The 19,315-nt window shown below is 36.4% G+C and overlaps 1 protein-coding gene across 3 annotated transcripts in view; it reads left to right on the top strand.

Moving 5' to 3' along the window:
• The window catches only part of SEC23A (SEC23 homolog A, COPII component), a 66,245-nt gene that overhangs the window by 19,290 nt on the left and 27,640 nt on the right, over window positions 1–19,315 (top strand). For all 3 annotated transcript variants that reach the window (XM_078448309.2, XM_078448311.2, XM_078448308.2), the window contains exons 9-14: window positions 31–146; window positions 5,929–6,052; window positions 8,764–8,844; window positions 9,958–10,047; window positions 11,239–11,345; window positions 17,871–18,024. In XM_078448309.2, the coding sequence (XP_078304435.1) occupies window positions 31–146; window positions 5,929–6,052; window positions 8,764–8,844; window positions 9,958–10,047; window positions 11,239–11,345; window positions 17,871–18,024 (672 nt within the window). The remainder of the gene's footprint in view (window positions 1–30; window positions 147–5,928; window positions 6,053–8,763; window positions 8,845–9,957; window positions 10,048–11,238; window positions 11,346–17,870; window positions 18,025–19,315) is intronic.

Genomic DNA, 19,315 nt, shown 5'->3' with positions numbered 1-19,315 from the left:
ATTTGATTTGATTTAAAAAATCTTTTGTAGCATTTTGAAGCATTGGCTAATCGAGCTGCTACGACTGGTCATGTTATTGATATATATGCCTGTGCGTTAGATCAGACAGGTCTCCTGGAGATGAAATGCTGTCCCAACCTTACTGGGTATGTATTTAAATTTTTGTAGTTTTTAGGATTATAGGCTAATAATTAGTTTACAAAATATAGACCAATAATGACAGTTTAGGAAAATCAGCCATCATTCTACCACTCCAGGACAACTCCTAACAGTTTTTGATATTGCTTTCAGTAAAGCTCACTTTACATTTTTTTCTAAAATTCAGTTTTATAACTGTTCTGTTTGAACAGAACACAAGTTCTGTTTGAAAAGTTCATCTTGATGTCCTGCAGTCATTGTTTTATTATTGTAGAGCTTTTTGAGCTATAATTCACACACCATAAAATTTACCCATTTAAAGCATACAATTGAATGTGGGTTTTTTTTGATCTGTTCACAGGTTGAGGAACCATCACCAAATTTAGTTTTAGAACATTTACATTACCCCAAGAAGTAACTGTACCCATTAGCAGTCAATGCCCTTTGCGGTTTCCTTCTCCTTCTCTCTCAGCCTAGACCCCTAATCTACTTTCTGTCTATAGATTTACCTTCTCTGGATCTTAGGGAAAAACCATTTCATCTTTCACCATTAAGTATGATGTTCGCTGTGAGTTGTTTTTTTTTTTTTTTTTTTAATTTTTTTTTTTTTAATGTTTATTTTTGAGAGCGAGAGCAAGCGAGAAAGACAGTGTGTGTCAGGGAGAGGCAGAGAGAAAGGGAGACACAGAATCCGAAGCAGGCTCCAGGCTCTGAGCTGTCAGCAGCTTGACACGGGGCCCGAACTCACGAATTGTGAGATCATTGACCTAAGCTGAAGTCAGACACTTAACCGACTGAGCCACTCAGTCTCCCTTGCTGTGGGTTTTTGTAGATGCCTTGATCAGGTTGAAGGATTTTCTATCCTTAGTTGAGGATTTTGTCATAAAAGGGTGTTAGGTTTGGTTAAATGCTTTTTCTACATCTATTGAGATGATCACATGGTTTTTGTCCTTTTTTCTATTAATATGTTGTATTACAGTGATTTTTATGTGTTAAATCAACCTTATATTCTTGGGATGAATCTCATTTGTGAATAATACTTTTTATATATATCAAATTGCTGGATTTGATTTGTTAATATTTTTTGAGGATTTTGCGTCTATCTTCTTAAGGGATCTTCATCTATAGTTGTTTTATTTTTCTTCTTGTGATATCTTTGGTATTGGCATCAGGATAATACCGGATTCATAAAATGAGTTGGGAAGTGTTCCTTCCTCTTGCATTGGCAAGAATTACTTCGGGGATAATTTAAATAGGCTTTAAAAAACTCAATTAGGGGGGCTCCTGGGTGGCTCAGTCGGTTAAGCATCCGACTTCGGCTCAGGTCGTGATCTCATGGTTCATGAGTTCGAGTTCCATATTGGGCTCTGTGCTGACAATGCAGAGGCTGCTTTGGGTCCTCTGTCTCCCTCTCTCTCTGCCCTGCTTACACTCTTTCTCTCTAAAAAATACAGGGGCGCCTGGGTGGCTCAGTCAGTTAAGCGTCCGACTTCAGCTCAGGTCACGATCTCACGGTCCGTGGGTTCGAGGCCTGCGTCGGGCTCTGGGCTGATGGCTCAGAGCCTGGAGCCTGCTTCTGATTCTGTGTCTCCCTCTCTCTCTGCCCCTCCCCCACTCATGCTCTGTCTCTCTCTGTCTCAAAAATAAATAAACGTTAAAAAAAAAATACAAAGACATTAAAAAAAATTATGTATGTCAATTAATTTCTCAGGTTTATTTATTTAATTTTATTCATCTAATAAATACTAATGAGCACTTACTATGTATCAAACTGTTCAGGGTATTGGATATACACAATGAACGAAACCTAAAAATTTACCCTCATGGAGCTTATCTTCCAGTGTAGGAGTGTTCAGTGTAATTTTCTATTGTACATGTTCTCTGTGTTGTCCCACTGAAATCTGGTGAGTGTGACTGAGGGACTGAATTTAAAATTTCATTTTAATTGATTTACATGTAAGTTTTTGTATTTTCTAATTAAAAAAAATTTTTTTAACGTTTATTTATTTTTGAGAGACAGAGATAGAGTGTGAGCAGGGGAGGGATGGAGAGAGAGGATGGACACAGAATCCAAAGCAGGCTCCAGGCTCAGCTGTCAGCACAGAGCCTGATGCAAGGTTTGAATTCATGAACCATGAGATCATGACCTGAGCCAAAGTGGGATGCTTAACTGACTAAACCACACAGGTGCCCCATTTACATGTAAATTTAAATAGCCGCATGTTTGGATGCACAGTTCTAGTGAGAGGAGATGAGACAAGTAAAGTAGATAGGATGTCAGTAGGTAACAAATGTTAAGGAGAATAATAATGCAGGAAATGAGGTTTGCAGTTCTAAAGGGGTGAGAAGGGAAGGCCTCATTGAAGATGAGGTTTTAGCAAAGACCTAAGGAAATGAGGTAGTCAGCCATATGCATAGATGAAGGAAGAGTGTTCAAACAGAATAGCAAGGGCAAAGTTGAGAACATGCATAGGGCGTTTGAAATATAACAAAGAGGCCACAGTAGTGGAGTGGGGTGAGTGAGAGGGACAGATTGTGATGGTCTTTTGACTATGGTAAGGGCTTTGGATTTCACTTTTGTTTTTTTAATTTTTTTTTATGTTTATTTTTGAGAGAGACAGACCACAAGCGGGGAAGGGGCAGAGAGAGAGGGAGACACAGAATCCAAAGCAGGCTCCAGGCTCCAAGCTGTCAGCACAGAGCCTGATGTGGGGCTCTGACCCACGAACTGTGAGATCATGACCTGAGCCAAAGTCGGATGCTTAACTGACTGAGCCACCCAGGCGCCCCTGGATTTCACTTTGAGTAAGATCAGTAGAGGAGTGATATGATCTGTAATGCTGTAAAAAGGATCATCTGACTCCATTTACCTTCAGTGGTGAATAGGAATGCAGGAATACCAAGTGGTGGCCGAGAAGTGGTTGGGTTTTGGATATATTTAGAAGTAGAAGATTTGCTGATAGATTGGATCAGGGTTTGGGGAAAACTGAAAATCAAAGGAATTTACTGGAAGGATTGAATTGCCTTTTATTGAAATGAGTAAGACTGTGAAAAGAAGAGTATTTGGAGAGAAGATTAGGAGTTTAGTTCTGAACATGTTTGGTTTAAGATGCCAGTTGATATCCATGAGATGTTGAGTAGGCAGTTTGATATTATAACATAGAATACAGAAGATAGATCTGGGCTGGAGACACAAATGTGGGAGTTGTCAGAATATGGTGTGTGTGTGTGTGTGTGTTTTAATGTTTATTTTGAGAGAGATAGAGTATGAGCAGGGGAGGGGCAGAGAGAGAGGGAGAGAATCTCTAGCCGTCTCTGCTCTGTCCGTTCAGAGTCAAACATGGGGCTTGATCCCATGAATCGTGAGACCGTGACCTGAGTGGAAATCAAGAGTTGGATGCTTACCCAGCTGATCCACCCAGGCACCCCACTGGCGTTTTTTTTAATAGCAGTAAAAATGGATGAGATTGTAAGATTTAGCAATCTAAGAGCAGTGCAAGTTGACTTAGAGTGAAGTAGAAAAAGAACAGAGGGGTGCCTGGGTGGCTCAGTTAGGCATCCGACTTTGGCTCAGGTCCTGATCTCGTGGTTTGTGAGTTCAAGCCCTGCGTCTGGCTCTGTGCTGACAGCTCAGAGCCTGGAGCCTGCTTCAGATTCTGTGTCTCCCCCTCTCTCTGCCCCTCCCATGTTCATGCTCTGTCTCTCTCTGTCTCTCAATAATAAATAAACATTAAAAAAAAAAAAAAGAACAGAAAGAGAGGATTGGAAACAGTTGGTAGAGATTACAAGTTCGCAAACTTTCATATGTGCAGATCATCTGGTTATCTTGTTAAAGTTAACAGATAACTTTAACAGATATAAACAGATAACAGATAACTTTAACAGTTAAAGTTAACAGATAAAGTTAACAATCACGGCTGTGCATAGGATGGGACTTGAAATTCTCCTTTTCAAACAAGATCCTTGCTGATAATAATGTTGCTAGACCAAGGGCCACACCGAGTAGTGAGGTTATAGACAGTTATTTCGTGGAGGTTTGTTGTGAAAAGGAAAAGATAAGTAGGGTGGTGTAGTGTAAGTTGTCTTTAATGTAGGATGCATATCACTAGGTATAGTGATAACATAGATCATCATAGATGACGTTTATAAAAGTAGAAAATCTTGGGGCGCCTGGGTGGCGCAGTCGGTTAAGCGTCCGACTTCAGCCAGGTCACGATCTCGCGGTCCGTGAGTTCGAGCCCCGCGTCAGGCTCTGGGCTGGTGGCTCGGAGCCTGGAGCCTGTTTCCGATTCTGTGTCTCCCTCTCTCTCTGCCCCTCCCCCGTTCATGCTCTGTCTCTCTCTGTCCCAAAAATAAATTAAAAAACGTTGAAAAAAAAAAAAAAAAAAGTAGAAAATCTAAAAGAAACTATTTACTAACTGTTGGAATTAATATGTTAAGTTGTCAAGACTTCTAGATCAAGGTCATTGTACAAAATTCAACTATATTTTTGTATACCAGTGACAAATAAAGAGAAAACAACATTTAAAAAGATATATAATATATAATAACATCAGAGATAACATAAATCCAGTATCAAAAATAAAATTATCCTTAATTAATTATGCCATATCAGTTTTATTCTTTTGCCTATTTTAATTTTTATTGTATTGTTTGAAAGCTACTTAAAATATTTTAAAAATATGAGCAAATGTATGTAAATGTTTGTATGCATAGGAGTTTATGGGTGTATCTATCCCCTTTTTGTAGAACAGGAGAAAATTCTACATATCCTTATCCACTTTGCATTTTCACTTATATTCTAGATAGTAGTCTATAACAGTATATTACCTCATTGTGTGGATGTACCATATTTTACCCAACTAGTCTCTAATAGATGGTCCTCCGGATTGTTTCCAATCTTTTATAACTAGTAATACTGAATACACTTGTGCATATATTTGCTTTTTGTTTTTGTTGCCAGAATATTTTTGGGATAGATTCCTAATAGTGGGTTGGCTAGATTAAAGAGAAACCACAAGTGTAATTTTGTTAGATATTGGAAAATTCCCTTGTGTTGAGGTTGCATCATTTTGCATTCCCACTAGCAGTGTATGAGGGTAACTGTTTCTACAACCTCACCAACAGAATATGTCATCGGACTGTGATTTTTGCTGATCTATTAGAGAAAAAATGGTACCTCAGAACTGTTTTTATTTGATAGTTAATGTTTTTTAAAACTTAAAAAAATGAGAACAGGTACATGGCTTACTGAAAAAATTTGTACAGTACATGTACATAGTGCTTAAAGTGAAAATCGTTCCATAGCATCCTCCTATTCTTCTTCGCTAAGTTTCATGATCCTGTTATGTCTGATGTGATTGATACACACAGACAGTATATGCATATATATACATATACAGGTATGTATTTGTTTTCAAGAATGAGAATGTGTGCTGGAGAACTGGGTGGCTGGGATGGAAGAGACACATTTGCTACCGTGTACCATTTTGTATCTTTTGAATTTTTGTAGCATGTGGATGTGTTATCTATTTATAAAAAATAATGTTAATAAATTACTGAGAACAAATGCAAGTGTTAGGGGCACTCAGATGCTCTCAGGATTGAGATTATTTGTAGGGTGAAGATATTCTCATATATTTGAGTTTTTAAAATTAATGGTAGTAGAGTACATTTAGAAAGTATCTTTAAAATTTGTTGGTAGTATTGAGAGGTAATTTACTTTTCTGGTTTTAACACATAGGCCCAGTACTTGTGTCACATATATTATTTTTTGTTCTTTCTGTGCAGAGGATACATGGTAATGGGTGACTCTTTCAACACTTCCTTATTCAAGCAGACTTTTCAAAGAGTTTTTACCAAAGATATGCATGGACAGTTTAAAATGGGCTTTGGTGGTACATTAGAAATAAAGGTAAGCATCAAAACTTGACATGTGTGGTATGTTATCAAAAGAAATTTGTAGTCTTGACCATAATATTTAAATATCATTAATCAAATTCAATATAGACTTTAAAAGTAGAGATTTTGTTTACCAGAAAAATGTATCATCATTAAATGTACATTAAATTTTACTTGAGCATTTACAAATAATTATTGGAAAAGGAGATACTATATAGGTAAAATTTCCTTTAACTGCTTTTTCTTTATATAGGATTTAACTTTTTAAGTGTGTTTTTTCTTTTTTAGTGCTGTATTTACTTCTGTGAGTGCTAGATTTTTTTTATTTTGGGAATCAGTAACTGAAGAGAAATCTATTCCATTTGGATAATCAGTAATTGTTTTTTGATTAGTAGGTTGTTGATATTATTTACTTCTTTTTTTTTTTTTTTTTTTTAGAGAAAGAGAGTGCATGCGCATGTGTGTACATGTGGGCAGAGGAGGGGCAGAGACAGAGACTCCTAAGCAGGTTTCATGCCCAGTACAGAGCCTGATGCAGGGCTCGATCCCACAACCGTGGAATCATGACCTGACCCTAAGTCAAGAGTCAGGTGCTCAACCAACTGAGCCACCCAGGTTCCCTGATACTGTTCACTTCAAATTTTGATTTAAAAAACCCAAAAGTTTAGTGTTATAAAAGCGTATTACAAAATCATTGACTTTGAACTTCCATTAAATATTTCTTCGTAATCTTTTTATTTTATTGAATGCTTGCTAAGTGTATAGCATTAGGCAGGGAAATTATGAGGATCTCAAGGGATATATAAGGCACAGTGCTTCTTAAGAAGAAACTTAAGTCTTGTGGAACCTGGCTAGCTGTCAGTGGAGCATGTAACTCTTGATCTCAGGGTTGTGAGTTCAAGCCCCACATTGGGTGGGAAGACTACTTTAAAAAAAAAGAAACTGGGGCACCTGGGTGGCTCGGTCGGTTAAGCATCCGACTTTGGCTCAGGTCATGATCTCGAGGTCCGTGAGTTTGAGCCCCACGTCGGGCTCTGTGCTGACTGCTCAGAGCCTGGAGCTTGTTTCAGATTCTGTGTCTCCCCCTCTCTCTGCCCCTCCCCTGTTCATGCTCTGTCTCTCTCTGTTTCAAAAAGAAATAAACGTTAAAAAAAAAATTAAAAAAAAAAAAGAAACTTAGTTTTGATAGATAAAATTAACATTTGTGATAGAATGAAATAACAGTAGATTATAAAAGTCCTATAAAGGTTTAGGGAAGAAAAATGAATGTATGCAGGACACAATTTATTCTTGGTGATAAATGGTTTTATAGTGAATTACAGTGGTTTTGAAAGATGGCAGAATTTAAGTTCGTTGAGGAAAACACATTTTAGTTAGGATCCCATGTGAGGAAAGGTAAAGAAGTGAGAATCAGCGTGGTATATTTGGGGAAACTTCCCAGTGAGAGTGGATGGTTTGTATTGCAGTGTAAGGGAAATAGTTTTAATTATGTGGTCAGTTGTATTTTGGTGATGCATGTGTAGCCAGAAGAAGCCATTGTAAGTTAATAAAGAATAGTGTTTCAGGTAAAATTTGTCTGACAATGGTATTCAGTTTGTCAGGAAGAAGAATCTCGAGTAGGAAAAGTGATTTCTAATTTTCTTAGATGGAAACTAACAATGGCTTAAATTTTGGTGTCAGAGATTGGAAAGAAACCAATCTTGGTGACAAATTTTCTACAGGAGGAAAAACAGAAGATAGTGTTTAAAGTTTAGAATTAGGATGTATGAATTTTGGGTACGGTATTATTTTGAATTGAGGGTGAGATTACCAAATGGAGACCTCCTATGGGCAGCTGGAAATAGAGTATTGAAGTTAGGTCAGGGCTAGATTGTAAATTTGGGAGTTATAAACCTCGAAGTGTCCACTGATTTCATTATTGTTATTTTTTTAAGTGTATTTATTTATTTTGAGAGAGAGAGAGAGCGCGCGAGTGTATGTACATGCACATGAGCAGAGGAGGGGCAGAGAGAGAGAGAGAGAAAGAGAAACCTAAGCAGGCTCTGCACCGACAGTGCAGAGCCTGATGTGGGGCTTGATCCCACGAACCATGAGATCATGACCTGAGCCAAAATCAAGAGTCATGAACTCGACCAACTGAGCCACCAAGGCACCCCTGATTCATTATTATTATTTTTTTTAAATTTTTGTTTTTAACCTTTATTTTTGAGACAGAGAGAGACAGAGCATGAACGGGGGAGGGTCAGAGAGAGGGAGACACAGAATCTGAAACAGGCTCCAGGCTCTGAGCTGTCAGCACAGAGTCTGACGTGGAGCTTGAACTCACAGACTGCGAGATCACGACCTGAGCTGAAGTCGGACGCTCAACCGACTGAGCCACCCAGGCGCCCCTATTATTTTTAACATTAGTTTGTTTTCATTAACCTCTGGGTTATAAATGTGGAAGGGTGTCTTTATTCTTTTTTTTTTTTTTTAAGAGCCAGAGAGAGTGTGAGCATGGGGAGAGGGGCAGAGGGAGGGAGGGAGAGAGAGAGAGAGAGAGAGAGAGAGAGAGAGAGAGAGATACTGAGAATCTTAAATAGGCTCCATACTTAGTGTGGATCCTGACATGGGGCTTGATCCCAGCTGCCCCAGATGTCTTTATTCTTATGTACTTATAGTTGAATGTATATTTGAACTTATCTTTGAGGACACTAAAGTGTTCACTGTATGCTTATTTTGCAGACCTCAAGGGAAATAAAGATTTCAGGAGCTATTGGACCCTGTGTGTCTCTCAATTCTAAAGGACCTTGTGTGTCTGAAAATGTAAGTCACCTTTAATTTACTCTAAAAAGAAAATCTAGTTAATTCGAAGGACAGACCAACAATAGACTTGGAATGACAGCCTATAGTAATCCTTTCAAAATTATTGTGTGGGCTAAGTTTTTCAGTAGAATGTGGTTCCGTTTCCATTAGTATACATCTGTTTGTGGTTGGTCTTTATGCATACCCTTTTTACCATCTACCCCTAAATTAAAACCTTCGTGCTGTCACCAGTCTTTTGTTTTTTTATGCCTAAGTTATTCCTTCCCCCAGTGTGCCTAAAAAACCCAACAACTGTGATTTGGAAATTTGGAGACTTCTGAAAGTCAAATCTGAATTTTTTTTTGTTAGTAGGATTTCCAACAAAGTAACCAAATTAGCCAGATTTTAGTTTCAATTCCTTTCTTTTTTGTTACCCATCTAGTGGATGTATAGTACACTTTAAAATGGTAGAATTATGTACCTGTAGAGAGGATGATGGAGCAAATAAGGTGAGTAATCATCTGTAAAATGTCAGAGTTTAAAAATTAATTTTAAGCAGTTTGCATGGTAAAAATTCTTATCTAAGAAGTTTTTTTGGGAATCAGAGTGTTTGGTTTATGGAATTCTGATCTAGAGAACCTGTATTCTATATATGCATATGTTATGTGTTAAGTCAGTATCTCTTTATACCAATGAAACAGTTGGATAGAAGGATAGTTGTAATTACTTCATTAAATAGTTTATACTGTCTACAATATTAAGAACTTGTATCAATATTTAGAAAGAATTTCAATTGTTTTATAATTTTATTGTGTAAAAATTACTTGATTTTATTTAATGATAAATTTATATGACTTTAAAAATCTTAGACTTTTAACATTCATTAAATTAGTTAGACACCTGAAATTTAGTTTTTCTTACTGGAGTTTTTTCTCCCCCTTTTACCTTAATATATATTATAGTAATAAATTGGGAGCACCTGGCTGGCTCAGTCGGTGGAGCATGTGAATCTTGATCTTGTGGTTGTGAGTTTGAGCCCCACCTTGGGTATAGAGATCACTTAAAAATAAAATCTTAAAAAATTGTGTTCTCTAGCTTTCAAACATACTATTTTTTTTTTTTTTTTTTTTACAGGAGATAGGAACAGGTGGCACTTGTCAATGGAAGATATGTGGACTCAGTCCCACTACAACCTTAGCCATATATTTTGAGGTTGTCAATCAGGTATGAGTTTTTATCTTGAAGTACTCAATTTAGGCCATAAATATTTCATATTTTTTCTAATAGTAATTATGACCTAGAGCTTATTCTGTTTTGGAATTTTTGTTTGTCATTTTCTGTTTTTCAAGACTAAACTCTTTGGTGACAGGATAAACTATAATAGAAAGAGATGTTAGGGAAACCTGCAAATTCCCAGCATTGGACAACCCAACTTTTAGTCTCAGTTTTCTTGTTGTTGTTGTTGTTTTAATATAAAATTGAAGACTAAATAAATCTTAAATTCTGTTCTAGCTATGCATTTTTATAATTAGGTATCTAGGTCCTCCTGATTGTCACAAGGTATATAACGATACATGAAATCTCTACAAGAAAGTTTAATATGTCAAAATTCATAAAAAAGGATTGGAAGGTAAAGATTCCAGTACTTGAAAAGATTTTTTTTTTTTCTGCTGCAGGAAGAAGTTATCATATTAAAGAACGATATAATGTACAAATTACTGACTTACATATTAATAGTTTTTAGGCATAAAATGAACCACAAAGTATAAATAGCCTTCCTAAGACATGTACAGGCATTTTTTTTCTTTAAGCGTCAAAATATGTGAAAAAGAGTTGTTCTTAACCAAAAAAAAAAAAAAAAAAAAAAAATCAAAAAAGCAAGAATGCTAATTGTCAAAGGTCATGAAGAAAGTTTCTCTTATTGACCACTTGCTATTTCTTTCTGAGGACCATTATTATATACTACTGTTGGACTTTTCTCATTAATAGTTTTCTGTTGGTCACCTCTTCATCAGGTGATTATTTTCCTAAAAGTTGTGTTTTCATTTTTCGTAGCGAGGGGAGGAGAACTTGCTTCAATTTCTCTTTATCCAATTACTATTAGGCAAAATTGCCTTACTTATGCCTTTCTGTATCTCATCATTTCTTTATACTTCTCCCTTCGTTTTGTTTCATGTCCTCTGAATTACATATTACTTGCAATTGATATCATAGCTGGAGTCATGTCTCTATCCTTCATCATTTTCCTCCTTTCCCAGGTCCATTTCTCTTATGTGGCAAATCATAGCCGTTTGGTATGCACTGGAAACAGGCATCCCTCTAGTCGATTTTAGAATGAATTTCATTAATGCTAGGGTAACTATATGATAAGACTGTAATAGATTTTGCTTAGTTTTTACTCTTATTTTTACATAGCATAATGCTCCAATTCCTCAAGGAGGGCGTGGTGCCATCCAGTTTGTGACTCAGTATCAGCATTCAAGTGGACAGAGACGCATCCGAGTGACCACCATTGCTAGGAAGTAAGTTGTATTTTTTAGAGATTTAATTTACGTATCAAAACTATCCTGGTTCATGTTCCAAACTGGGTTTCTGTTTTGAGTGACATCCATAATTATAAAATGAATATTTATGACTAATAGCATTTTATTTCTTTTTAATTTAGCTTATTTGCCAGAATATTCATTGTTAGGATCTGTAAAGCAATTTAAAAAACTACTCCTAAGACATATTCTTCAAAATAATTCCTTTATTGGGGCACCTGGGTGGTTAAGCATTTGACTTTGGCTCAGGTCATGATCTCACAGTTTGTGGGTTAGAGCCCTGCGTCGGGCTCTGTGCTGACAGCTTGGAGCCTGGAGCCTGCTTTGGATTCTGTGTCTCCCTCTCTCTCTACACCTCGCCTGCTACACTCTGTCTCTGTCTCTGTCTCTGTCTCCAAAATAAATAAACATTATAAAAAAATTTCCTTTATTTACCATATTTCTCTGAGAGGAGGAGAAATGCTAATAAACATTATCCTATTATAGGCAATAATAATATGTATATACATACCTCATATAACACAATAATTAATAGCATTACTTTTCAATTGATGATAAAGTTCTTAGCTACTATTATCATTGTATGTTTTTTCAACTCTTATTATAATGTCATTTAATTCATGTACCAAATCTTCATTCAGTGTCTCCTTTGTGGCATAGGTAATTTTGGGGCAGGGTATGGAATGCAAAGGACTTGAACATACTTGGTCTGCTATATGATATGGAAGAGTCCAGTCCTCAACCTCTCTGTAGTGAGGGGACAGTGTTTTTTTCCTTCCAATTTTTTGGAGACTGATACTTGTAAATACACTAAAAATGCATTACTAGAAAATGAAATTTAAAAAATTCACAATGCAGGTCCCTATTTTTATTATTAGACTTATTAAACAAAAAATTATTTTGTTAAATTGCTTAAAAATTAGTAAACATATAGTCTCAGTTTCTGTTCTTACCACATGGTGAACTGATACTAGGTTTGTATACCACACTTTGAGTAGCACTGGTTGAGACCACAAAAGGTGAAGTCTCTTAACAGTTAATATTATAGGGTAGTATTTTGTGTAACAAAGCCATGTCCTCCATTTATTAATGTAGTTAACAGTTTCCAAAAGGAAGTGATTAGGCATGACAGATGCCTTTTCTTGTTCCTATCTATATGATGTATTCTCTGAATAAGACATATATTTGGTGACGTGTTCTTGCACAGCATTTGCACAGAGAACAGGTTGAACTGAACCTATAGCCCCTCTGTTTTCTTACAAATAAATTATTTCTCAGCTCCTTTGATAACCCCTCTGTATATATTTGTGACATGTAAAACAAAGGGAAGATCATTTTGGAATAAAATTAGTCAGGAAAGGATTCTTAGATGAGGTGTGTCTGGAAGCAAACCAGTTTTTGGTCTATTTCTGTTTGTCTTGAACTTGATTGTCTGGGTAGGGAAAGTGTTGATCAGTATAAACTTAACCTGATTTAAGCATGGGCTAGAAAATGAACACAGAGACATCTGAAGCTCTCATTTTATTGAACTGTATTTATACTCTAGCTTCATTCCTGAAAATCATGAGATTGTTTTGGTGAGTGATGGACATTAGCTTTATGTTTGAACTGAATATTGGTTGTATGGTCTGTTACTTATCACAGGATTATACGTAGATTTATTTATTGTCCTCCTCTGTTACCTTGCTTTGACTTAAAATCCTGCATCAGTGTCAGGGGAATATATTATTCATTTGAGCTAAATATCCCAGCTGACTAAGCATTCACTTAGATTTGTTAATACTTCATATCAGGAACTTGGAAGTTTGATTCTTGGCAAACATGTCAATTTATTTATGCCCCCTCAACACACACACACAGACACACACACCCACATGCACACACACGTGCAACTTAAATTGGACATTCAGAACATTTACTTAAGGAAACAACTGGACATACCAAGTTGAGGGATATTTTACAAAGTTACTGGCTTAGAATTGTCAAAAAATGTCTTGGAAGGCAAGAAAAGCATTAGTAACCAGTCCAGATTAAAGGAGACTAAAGAGATGTTACAACTAAAGCCAATATGTGATTCTGGATAAAATCCTGTGTCAGGAAAATATTTGCTATAGAGGATGCCATTGAGACAATTGGAGACATTTGAATATGGTTTATGTATAGGATGATAATATTAAATCCATGTGTAATTTCATGAATTGATAATTAAGGCTATATAAGACTATAAGATACTCTTGTTCTTAAGAGATATATACTGAAGTATTCACGGGAGAGGGTCATAATATCTCTAACTTAATCTCAAAAAGTTTGGCAAATGAAAAAGTATGTTTATGTATAAAGGAAGAGAGAATGATGGGGCAAATATGTTAAAATGCTATCAATTGATATATCTAGATGATAGATATATAGGAATTTATTCTACTCATAGCTTTTATGTGTAAAATATTTTTAAAATGAAAAGTTTTAAAAAGTTAGATAACCCAGTGAAGAAATGGGCAGGGGACCCAGGCAGGAGCCTGGGTGGCTCAATCGGTTGAGTGTCCAACTCCTGGTTTCCGCTCAGGTCATGATCTCATGGTTCTTGGGTTCAAGCCCTGTGTCAGGCTGTGTGCTGGCAGTATGGGGCCTGATAGGGATTCTCTCTGTCCTTTGTGCCCCTCCTCCTGCTCACACTTTATCTCTTTCATTTCTCTCTCTCAAAATAAATAAACTTAAAAAGGGGGGTGGGGGTGGGCAGAGGAGTTCCTGGGTGGCTCAGTTGGTTGAACATCTCTGACTCTTGATTTTGGCTCAGGTCATGATCCTAGGGTCATGGGATCCACGACTGATCCACACTGAGTGTAGAGGCTGCTTAAGATTCTTTCTCCTTCTCTGCCTCTCTCCTCCACTCGTGCTCTCGCTCTCTTTCTGGAAAAAAAAAAAGGCAAAAGATATGAATAGATTTTTCCAAAGAAGACATGCCAATGGCCAATAGAGACATGAAAAGATGCTCAACATCATTCATTATCAGGAAATACAAATCAAAACTTTAATGAGATATCACTTTACACCTGTCAGATGGCTAAAATTAACACAGGAAACAACAGATGTTGGTGAGGATGTGGAGAAAGGGGAACCCTCTTACACTGTTTGTGGAAATGCAAACTGGTACAGACCCTGTGGAAAACAGTATGGAGGTTCCTCAAAAAGTTAAAAATAGAACTACCCTACAGTTGAGAAATTGCTCTACGAGGTATTTATCATGAGGATACAAAAATACTGGTTCGAAGGGACACATGCACCCCGATGTTTATAGCAGCAGTATCTACAATACTCAAATTATGGAAAGAACCTAAATGTCTATTGACTGACAAATGGATACAGATGTGGTGTGTATACATACAGTGGAATATTAGCCATCAAAAAGAATGAAATCTTTCCATTTGTAACAACGTGGATGGAGTTAGAATGTATTATGCTAAGTGAAATAAATCCGAGAAAGACAAATACCATATGATTTCACTCATGTGAATTTAAGGAACAAAACAGATGAACATAGAGGGGGGAAAAAGAAAGACAAATCATAAAACAGACTCTTAACTATAGAGAACAAACTGAGGGTTGGTGGAAGGGAGATGGGTGGGGGATGAGGTAAGCGGGTGATAGGCATTAAGGCAGGCACTTGTTGAGATAAGCACTGGGTGTTATATGTAAGTGATGAATCACTAAATCCTACTCCTGAAACTAATATGACACTATATGTTAACTAACTGGAATTTTAAAAAAAACGTGAAACAAACAAGAATAGGTAGTCTTTTGAGAGAAAGGGAGTTTCTTGGAGAAATTTCATGGGTTTATATATTTTTAAGTTTTTATTTTATTATTAATTTTGAGAAGAGACAGAGACAGCATGAGTGGGGGAGGTCAGAGAGAGGGAGAGAGAGAATCCCAAGCAGGCTCTGCGCTGGTAGCACAGGGCCCGGTGTAGGGCCTGAACCCATGAAACTGCGAGATCATGACCTGAGCTGAAACCAAGAGTCGTACACTTAACCACTGAGCCATCCAGGTGCCCCTATATATTTTCAGTTTGCACAGAATTTATGAGGCCATTGTAGAGCTATATATCATGTATGTTTTGGTGCTATTTATGTCATGTCTCACCCAAACACCCATCTTTTCAAATTAACTTATCCTATTTTGAATAATCAGCACTTATTTTTTTCTTTATTTATTAGTAATATGATTTTAGGGGCCTAGGCGAGTGTACTTGTTTAAGTGAGCCATGTGAAAGTAAAGAACTCAGGTTCCTGAGATACAGTCAAAAGTTACCCTATTTTTCATATAGAAAACAACTTTGACCTGGGAAGTTTGGTTTAAAACTACTTGTAAGAATTACAGTGAGGAGGGGATATTGGAAGTAAGATAGATTTTACAATGTGAACAAACTCTTTAAACTTTATTTTAAGAGCATAATTTTTAATTTATAGCTAAATAAGATTTAATTCGTGAATTTGCATGCGCTTACTTGTCAATGTAGTTAAAATGTCACCTTTATGTTTCAGATTGCAGCAAGAGAATATCATGGTCATCTTAGTTGGGAAAATGCTGATTTAGATAATTTTGGTTTTAGTTCTTTAAATTAAAATTTTTTAATTTTTTAAATTAAAATTTAAAATTTAAAAATTTTTTAAATTAAAATTTGAATTAAATTTTTTAAATTAAAAAATTTTTAAATTAATTTTTTAATTAAAATTAAAGTTTTTTAAATTAAAATTTAAAAAATAATGTAAACCATTAGTATAACCACCAAGTTTAAATTACTTTAAAAAATAATTTCAAAATTGCTGGTTCTTATTCTTTTACTGATTCTCATTCTTTTTTGCCTCTTGCTATATCTCTAGACTGAGATACTTAACAGTTACCAGTCATCTGGAAAATATTAAAAAATTATTTGTCTACTTGAAAAAAATTAAAAATAAAGAAGGAAGAATTTTGAATATGTTACTGCCTAAATCTTGGGGGGATGACTTCTTGCATCTTGGAGTCATGCAAAAGTGGTCTAGCTTTTCAAAAATCTTTAAATTTTTCTAGACTTGCTTAAAGTGAGGTACTTTGGAATTAGAATCAACTGAAGTATTACAAAACTCTGTGAAACATTAGACAAAAACTGTTGCTGGGTCTCCCCAGGATTAGTTTGACTGGATTGGATTTATAGAACATGTGAATTTAATAGATTACTGCTATTTTATGTGTAATACCAAATTAATCCCTTAGACTAAAATTTTTACTAACATTTAGCATGGAGGGAAAAGAATACATAGAAACTATAATTGTATCATTTTTTTCCATTAATTGAATTAAATACCAATGAGAAAATAATTTTTGATAATTTTTAGTTTACAGTTTAGTAAATGAGTTACTTATTTTTGTTATATTTCCATGTTTCTGCCTTTAAAAAATTGAAGAAATAAATTTTCTTTTTTTTTCCTTTTTTGAAATTTATTTTATTTTATTTTTTTTATTTTTAAATGTTTTTACATTTATTTATTTTTGAGAGACAGAGCACAAGTGGGGAGGGGCAGAGAGAGAAGGAGATAGAATCTGAAGCAGGCTCCAGGCTCCGAGCTGTCAGCCCAGAGCTCGATGCGGGGCTCGAACTCACAAACCGTGAGATCATGACCTGAGCCGAAGTTGGGCGCTCAGTCAACTGAGCCACTCAGGCTCCCCCTCTTTTTTTTTTTTTTTTTTTTAAATAAGATAGAGAAAGCAAGTGGGAGAGGGGCAGAGAGAGAGGGAGAGAGAGAGAGAATCCCAAATGGTCTCTGTACTGCCAGTGCAGAGCCCAATGCAGGCCTTAAACCCACAAACCAGGAGATCATGACCCAAGCCAAAGTCGGAGGCTTAACTTATTGAGCCACCCAGATGCCCTTGAAGAAATACAATTTAAAGTCTGATATAGAGACTTGTGTATCTATGTGCACATGTGCACATTCACACACATACCTGTGCTATTTTCTTAGTTGTAAAAATCTTAATGTCTTAAGGAGTGTGTTTGGAGATTTGTCTTTATAATTACTTTAGAGGACTTGGGGTGCCTGGGTGACTACGTCAATTGGGCATCCCTTCGGCTCAGGTCATGATCTCACAGTCTGTGAGTTCAAGCCCCATGTCGGGCTCTGCACTGACAGCTCAGAGCCTGGAGCCTACTTCAGATTCTGTCTCCCTCTCCTTCTACCTCTCCTCCACTCACACTCTGTTTCTCTCTCTCAAAAATAAAATAAAAACATAAATAAAATAATTACTTTAGAGGACTTTATTAGGTTTGGATATATTTTTCTGAAAAATAATGCTATACTGAAACTGCTGTTAGTGATTTTTAAAATGTTAATTTTCCAGATGATGTTGGAATTTTGAAATATTGGAGTAATTTTCTGCATCATTTTAATTTAAATCTGTGTCATAGTCAACTATGATATTGTGAATATAATAATGCAGCGCATTTCTATGCTTTCTTCTTGGCTTTAGCTGGGCGGATGCTCAAACTCAAATCCAAAACATTGCTGCATCTTTTGACCAGGAGGCAGCTGCCATTCTTATGGCCCGGCTGGCAATATACAGGGCGGAAACAGAGGAAGGACCAGATGTCCTTAGATGGCTAGACAGACAGCTCATTCGACTGGTAAGATGGAAACATGGTGCTTTATTCAATCTGTATGTTTTTGTCACAAGTATTTATTGCTGATAATCTCTTTCAACATATTTAACACTTTAACTGCAAGACTGTATGAGGGATACCTATTCAACTTGCTGAGAAAGGCAGCTTGAATGAATAGTAAGTACCTTTATGTCTCCAACTGAGCTAAAATACCTTTTTCTTTAAAATGAAAGAGTGATAATTATGTAACCTATTCTTTTTCTTTCTTTTTTTTTTTGGTTGGGGGTGCTGGTATATCATTTGTTCCAAATTTGATCCTAAATTATTGTGACTGTTTTTTAGTGCTTATTTGCATATTTTTTCTTCATTGCTATGGTTTTAGTTTTCTGTGTTTATTTAAGAGAAGTTAATTGGGATATAAAAATTATACACTTTAACATACAAAAATATGGGTAAGTTTTGATTATCTGGATCTATGTTACTAAAGTATGTGTTAGTAAAGTTATTGATAATGATGGTATATTTGGGTTTTTGACACGGCAGGAACCCATTATTTACAGTATGACCTAGAATGCTTAATTAAGTTCTGATTTTTTTTTTAAGTTTAAAAAAAAAAATATTTAATTTTGAGAGAGAAAGCATAAGCTGGGGAGGGGCAGACAGAGAGGGGTACACAGGATCTGTAGCGGGCTCTGTGCTGACAGCAGCGAGCCCAACATAGGGCTTGAGCTCACAGACCATGAGATTATGACTGAAGGTGGACGTGCAACTCACTGAACCATCCAGGTGCCCCAATTAAGTTGTATTCTTTTTTTTTTTTTTGAGACAGAGAGGGATAGAGAGCAAGCAGGGGAAGTGCAGAGAGAGAGGGTGAGAGAATCCCAAGCAGGCTCTGTGCTGTCAGCACAAAGCCTAATGTGAGCCTTGATCCCATGAACCATGAGATCATGACCTGCGCTGAGATCAACAGTCAGATGCTTAACTGCCTGAGCCACCTAGGCACCCCAATTAAGTTCTGTTCTTAATACCCCGTTTTTACTCAGCAAACTCTGGCCTATTATTTTAGTCAAACACCCTGTTGAGAACTCTCTCTGCTAAGCTATCAGATTTCTTTTTTTTTTTTTAACATTTATTATTGAGAGACAGAGAGAGACAAAGCATGAGCAGGGGAGGGGCAGAGAGAGAGGGAGACCCAGAATCTGAAGCAGGTTCCAGGCTCTGAGCTGTCAGCACAGAGCCTGACGCAGGGCTCGAACTCACAAACCGCAAGATCATGACCTGAGCCAAAGTTGGACGCTTAACTGACTGAGCCACC

Source organism: Panthera onca, chromosome B3 (assembly GCF_046562875.1).
Source record: "Panthera onca isolate mPanOnc1 chromosome B3, mPanOnc1 haplotype 2, whole genome shotgun sequence".
NCBI classification, from domain to species: domain Eukaryota; kingdom Metazoa; phylum Chordata; class Mammalia; order Carnivora; family Felidae; genus Panthera; species Panthera onca.
The sequence above is the reverse complement of the archived record's forward strand: the minus strand, read 5'-3'. Positions and strand labels throughout refer to the sequence as shown.